At 43.4% G+C, this 6,799-nt stretch overlaps 1 protein-coding gene across 20 annotated transcripts in view; it reads right to left on the bottom strand.

The window, feature by feature from the left end:
- Positions 1-4,064: 4,064 nt before the first annotated feature.
- The window catches only part of depdc5 (DEP domain containing 5, GATOR1 subcomplex subunit), a 236,158-nt gene continuing 233,423 nt past the window's right edge, over positions 4,065-6,799 (bottom strand). For all 20 annotated transcript variants that reach the window (XM_069933595.1, XM_069933598.1, XM_069933601.1 and 17 more), the window contains one exon: positions 4,065-6,173. In XM_069933595.1, the coding sequence (XP_069789696.1) occupies positions 5,878-6,173 (296 nt within the window). In that variant the 3' untranslated portion in view covers positions 4,065-5,877. The remainder of the gene's footprint in view (positions 6,174-6,799) is intronic.

The raw sequence follows: 6,799 nt of genomic DNA, 5'->3' as shown, positions 1-6,799 counted from the left end.
TAAACCACACTCATCATGAGTGGCATCAAATCTTTAAACTTTTTTTTAAAGTCCGGGGGAGAAACCGTCCTCCATGGAGACTTGTTAGGTTGTAATAGTCCCAAAGCCTTTTCAGTTTCCTCCATAGTAAGGTGTTTTTCCTGTATGAACGCTATATCTGTCCATCATTTTTTGAAGTGTGCCAAAGCTCACTTTCTTTTGATATTTCTGTTCAATCCATTTATATTAGTACTCACAAATTTTAATGTCCTATTCATTGATATTTGTGTTTGTGCTTATCTGTCTCTGGAAGCCCACATATGCTCTACAGCCCTTTGCATGCCTCAATTCAAGTATTTATTTCCTTCACACTGGCGGTCCCACTGGAACAAAAACACAAGAAAGAAAAAAGAGGGAAAAAAAACAGCCAATGCCATAAAATTCTTTCCCCTTCTTGACCAATGCTGCACTCAAATCAGGGAAAAAGCTGATCCTCGTCCCTTCTTCGTGCTTCCTGGCCATCCATAGTATCATCTCCCTGCCTTGGTGTTTATGCAGTCTTGTCAGTAATGGGCATGGGTTCGGCCCTGGTCGGGGACCGGAGATTTGGTGGGTCTCTCGATAATTCTGTCTGGGCATCCTCCAACCCGGAAGGTATTAATATAAACTTCTCTGGCCTTCCCTCCGTCTCCTTCCCCCAGCTATCTCTTCCCCTTTCACAGAAACCTGTCCCTTATCATATCCAATTAACACCTTTTGTTGGTCTGGATTCCTCCTCCATCCAGTATGGTCTAAATTCTGCTTATTCCTTGAAGAAGGGCTCAGGCCTGAAATGCCAGCAATATATCTTGATCTCCTATGGATGGTGAAAAGACCGGCTGAGTTTCTCCAGCATTTCGGTGCATTTTTAATTACAATCTCAGTGCCTGCAGACTTTTGTGTTTGACTCTTTAATAATTAGCCTGACCTACTGATGACTTTCATTGGGAACATGATGGAATCCATTATTGAAACTGCAGGTGAACTTAGAAAAATTAGTGTCAGTGTAGTTTTATGAAAGGAATTGGTGTTTGGAAATTAAATTTAGACATACAGCATGAAAAGTGGCAGATAGAGTTTAATGTGGATAAGGGTGAAGAGATGCACTTTCGAAACTTGAAGGCGAAGTACATGGTTAATGACAGGATACTTAATAGTGTGGAGGAACAGAGGGACCTTGGGGTCAAAATCCATAGATCTCTCAAAGTGACTGCGTGGGTTGATAGCAACATTAAGAAGGCTTAGAGTATGCTGGCTATCATTAATCAGGGGATTGAGTTCAAGAGAGGTAATGTTGCAGCTCTATAAACCTCTGGTGAGACCACACTTGGAATATAGTGTTCAGTTCTGGTCACCTCATTACAGGAAGGATGTGGAAGCTTAAGGAGAGAGTGCAGAAATTTACCAGGATGGTGTCTGGATTGGAGAACATGTCTTATGAGGCAAGGTTAACAGACATGGATCTTTTCTCTTTGGAGTGAAGAAGGATGAGATGGAACTTGATAGGAGACTACAAGATTATAGATAGGGTGGACAGCCAGCAGCATTTCTGTGCTTTGACTGCAGCAGACTTTCATGTTCTATTTAACAAACTCTTACAGCCCATAAGCCCGTGCCACCCAAACATCTCAATTTACCTACGGCCCCCTGTACATTTTGAAGGTTGGGAGGAAACCGGAGCACCTGGATGTAATCCATGCAGGTGGGGAGAACGTAATAATTCCAGCACATCTGGGTCACTGGCTCTGTAAAAGGTAAAGGTTCCATTACTGTCACATGATACTACATTTAGAATGTAACATACATGACATTCTTTAACTTTGTTAGGAAGACAGAGAGTTGCCATTTTGTCACAGAAATGAGGCACCAGCAAGGATCAAATTTGCGATCCTTGGTTTACAAGACCAGTGCTCTAATCATTGAGCTAACCACTACACTATCTGCCAAACCAAAGTACATGTATTTGAATTTCTAGAAGGCATTCAAAAAGATAAATAAGTTTAAGGGTACTTTATCGGAATGCCTGTAGCACTCACGACAAAATTAATGAGATTATGGCCCAAATCAGTTCAAGTGGATATAATGTAGCAGTCATTACAGAAACGTGGTTACAGGTTGAGAATTAAATATCCAGTGGTATCAGTTAATTCAAAAGTAAAGGAGATGGGGTAGCGCTTTTAATGAAGGATGAGATCAGAGATGGTGAGAGACAATAGAGTATCCAAAGAGGAAAATCTCAAATCCATCTGGATGGAGATCAGAAATAGTGAGGGGAAAAAGTCATCAACAGGGTAGACTAGAGGCCACTGGCAGCCTGAGCTCCAGATCCAAATCTCCAACACGATTAAGAAGCCTTCAGCACCCGAGGTCTCTCATGAGCCCCCTCTCGAATCCTAGTTCCAATACCTGGTGCCCATGAGCCAGACTCCAGCAGCCCATAGTTGGTGTAGATCATTTGACAGCAAGTCACCAACAGCACGTTGCCTTTGAGGGTCCTTAAGCCGTTGAGCCCCTTACTAATCCGCCATCATGGGTACCGTTCTGATGTTGTCTCCTATGCTGTTCCTTCTCAATGGGTTGTGGGGGGTGGTGTTCTTCCCCTTTTCTGCTGAACTGTGTCAGTCTGCTGCTCCCCTAGAGTCTGTAACTCACTACCAAGCACGAGCTTGGTAGCAATCCGTGATTGCAGGATTTTAAATAAAAACACTGTCATCTCCTTTAACAGGCTGTTTAAGCCTATACAGAGACTTCGTTATTGGGACTGGGCAGTCAGAGCCTGCGCAGGAGCGGTGTGTCTCTGCTCCCCGTTCTCCCTGGCTCTACACCACCATTTATTTTTGCTGATAAAACTTGAACATGTCCCTGTGCTTCCTGATCTTCTCCAGGGATGTTTGGGACCTCATATGTATGCTTGAGAGAATGAGTTTAAAGCTCATCTGGAAGAATTGTTCCCAACAGTGCAACATCACATCTGTTCTGCAATGAAGCACCAGCCTCGATGTTGTGTACACAACGCAGTGCCGAGGTTGAAGCTGCAAACATCAGGGGACAGGTATTGCTGGAACTCTGGTTGAACTGTTTTCAATGACACCACTAATGTGCAGGTTTACCATTACTAGCTAGAGAATGGTCAGCAGTTTCTTTGGAAAAGTTGATGCGCCCTCCGAGTTGTAGTGTTTCTGTAAAAAGACCCCTCCTTTTCTGGTGCTCCTTTCAATGCATTTCAAATTCTTGGAAAAGGCCTTTGAAATATCAAAATGAAGAGCTGGAATTCTGAAAAAAAGAGTCCACATGTATTGGAAACAGCAGATCAAGGGGTCATCTGTGGGAAGGGAAATGAAAGGATCATTTCAGATCCTTTGTCAGATCTGGGGAAGAGAGAGTTGTAGAGACATGATGGGTGGGGGGGGTGGAAGAATGAATAGAATGGAGGGACTGTCTGTGATAAGGTGAGGCCAGGATTGTCACTGGGGTAAGTCACAGAGATCCATATGGCAGTTAGAGGTTGATAATGTGAATTTAGAAACTGAAAACGTTTTTGTAACATTGGAGCAGAAGGAAAACTTTGAGTTTTAAAGTTGTGGGATATGCCCAGCAGGCCTGGCTGTGTAATGGAGAAAAAAAACAGCGAATAACACAGATGTACAGCAGAGATGGCCAATTCTAAAGTTGTAGATTCAGTACCGAGTCTGTGCCCGTGACGTGGCCTAATGGAAGAGGAGCTGGTTGCTCTTCAAGACTATGTTGGCCCTCTGAAACACTGCACACTTCCCCATCTCGGATGGCGAGACAGCTGGGGAACTCCTGTCACATTTACACACAAGGTACTTACAGGAGGAGAATCAGGCAAAGACTGACCATGAGCCAAACAACAAAGGATTTGGTGAATGGGCGAGGTGCCGCAGATGAAGAAAGTGCTCCCATCCATCTCCACAACCCTGGCTTTGGGCTCTTCAATATGGGGAAGAGAAACTTTGGAAAATTTACTGAGAATACATTTCATTCTCAGTCTAATGATTTACTCTGCAGAATTACCAAACAAAAAGGATTTTTTTCATTTTATTGAAAAATATAAATCATGAACATAAAGTGGCAGAATAGTCATTGGTGCAGGTTTCTTTTTATAAGACAAGGTGCTGTGGAGAAACTGGGCATTTTCATTGTGACCACACTGCTTCCTTTTTATCTACACACCCACACCAACTGAGTCTTACAAATTGGCTGTAGTATTACTTGGAGGGGTGGCTTAAATTCTGTGCTTAAGAATATCCTTGTATGAAATGAAGCCAGTGGGTGCACAGAGATATGGAGTATATGTGTCAAAAATGGTAAGTTATTCCCCTTTTAGTTCAACATTATTACTGGGTTGCATTACCTCGGGGACAGCACCTCATTCTACCCTTGTTTTCTTTAGCCCAACTCGGCTGATCCATAAGTGCAGATAAATGCCCATTCGTTTCTATAAGTTAGGTAAAATATCAAATGGCCTGGGAGATATTACGCTTGGGTTTTGTTCTGGGAATTGATTCATCTCTAGCCCCAGTGCAATGTGATCGCCATTCTCAGGGCTAGCAGCACCTGTGGGGCCCCAACAAACCAGCTGAAGACATAGACTGTTGGGGAGAGCAAGTATTCTAGAGAGAAAGGGGTGGGGGGGGGGGAAGGAGAAAGAAAAGCATGTAAGGTAACCCTGATTAAAATAAAGAAACAAGAGATGGTGGGGAATGTGCACAGATGTAGCTTGGGTGGCCAGGGGATCTTTTGTTAGTAGGACTGTGACATTCATCTCTGCAGGTGGTGGAGTCTTTCCACTGCCTCCTCAACAACAGGAAACATCTCAAAACACAAAAGACTCAATCAAGTAAATAGTCAATGGGAGAGTGATGACAGCCATCATCTGGTGACAATACAGTTAAAGTAAAGGCACATGGTTACTCAGTGTGGGGACCAAGTCAGAATGGCTTGGAAAGAGCAGGAGCCACAGAAGCTAATTACTAGAGTTTGGGGGATCGACTGCTTCACAAGAGAGGCAGGAGGAGACAAAGCTACTTTCTTTTGGTGTTTCTGGACACACTTCCAAAACATAAATATTTTGAATCCCAGGAATCTGTCTTTTCTGCTGCCCAACAAGATTAATGAAGCATTCAGGGCCTAGCCTTTGAGAGAGCAGTTGGACTTGGGCTAATAGCTGCATTGTAAGTTAGTGATGCTGTGGCAAATTTGAGGCAGTGGAAGTGGGAGGGTAAAGGGATTGTCATTTGAGGGAGCAAGCTGTGGAGCGTGCAGGGGAATGGGGAATAGTGTGGCCGGAACTCAACCAAAGCAAGTGAAGAATTTGCTGTGCTTCCAATAAAAATCAATTGAATGCAGGGACCCAATGGCACAAACTAACCTTGCAGAAGGGAAAAAACACAACTTATGCACCAATGGGCATTGACTATTCATCCAATAGAAACTTGGATTTATGCACCAATGGGCATTGACTATTCACCCAATAAGAAACTATTGAATTTATGCACCAATGGGCATTGACCACTCATCCAATAAGAAACTAATTAATTTATCCAATGGTAAACTGCTTGATTTATGCACTAATGGGCATTGATCATTTATCCAATGGGAAACTTGGATTTATGCAGCAATGGACATTGACCATTCATCCAATGGTAAACTTGGATTTATGCACCAATGGGCAATGATCATTTATCCAATGGGAAACTTAAATACATGCACCAATGGGCGTGGCCCAACTTCCAATTGGCAAAGAACAGCGTATAGTCCAATGGGCACTGGATGAGCTTCCATAAGTGAAGGGTAGATGCACGTACCATGACTAGCTCTGCAGGGACACTGCTTATCTCAGGGTGCACTAGAATGCATTTTGTCCAAACAGCTCTCCCAGAAGTTGAGCAGGCGGTTATCCTTATTGGAACAGAAATCATTAAAGTCTTTCAACAAACGATCGGCAAACTTCTCATCACCCGTGGCGCTGGATCGCCAGGTTTTGGTCAGCATGGTGTTGTAGGCCCAGTTGTAGCCAATCTTCTCCTCACCAAAGAGACTCTGGGTGCTGGAGCTGGTGGAGTTTCTCCGCCGTCTCTGCTGGCCACTCTGAAACTTGCGCTTGGAATATGGCAACTGAAGAAACACGGTTCCTGGGGCAATCAGAGCAACACCACATCAGGATCAATCCCACCCAAATATGGGGTACACCAAGGACCTCATCGCGAGTTTGGGGCTTCAACATTAGCATTCACACCTGAATAATCATCAGTCCCCTCCTTGGTTTACATCTCATGTCTTTCACACTCACATGCACATTTCCCAGGGAGTAACAAAACTTTACTGGCTGATACCGACAGTTGGAGATCTCAGCAACCAGAAGAATCCTAGTGGGACACTTGGGGATCTCTGACCATGTCCCATAGAAATCCTGCTGCATGCATCTCCAGATTGGAGTGCAGAAATGTTATTCAAAGATCCTCGGTACTGGAAAAATACAGAACTGGAAGCTGACGAGGGAGAAATGATTTTTGATATACAGTAAAGCCCCTGGTATCCGGAATTCTAGCAACTGGTACCCTCAAGCAACCAGGAATAAATTGAGGAAAATAAATTTTAAAAATAAAATAATAAATTAACATTTAAATGAAAGTTTAAAATTGTAAAAGTAAATGTTCTCTGAAGTAACACATCAACCTTTGGTGAAGATGGTAGCAAATATCCAGCCAGCGGAGCACCTTGGTCAGGCTTTGCTCGTAGTAGCTGTTTGAGTAAAGTG

Source organism: Narcine bancroftii, chromosome 4 (genome assembly GCF_036971445.1).
Source record: "Narcine bancroftii isolate sNarBan1 chromosome 4, sNarBan1.hap1, whole genome shotgun sequence".
In the NCBI taxonomy this organism is placed as follows: Eukaryota; Metazoa; Chordata; class Chondrichthyes; order Torpediniformes; family Narcinidae; genus Narcine; species Narcine bancroftii.
This window is presented reverse-complemented; position numbering and strand designations above follow the sequence as displayed.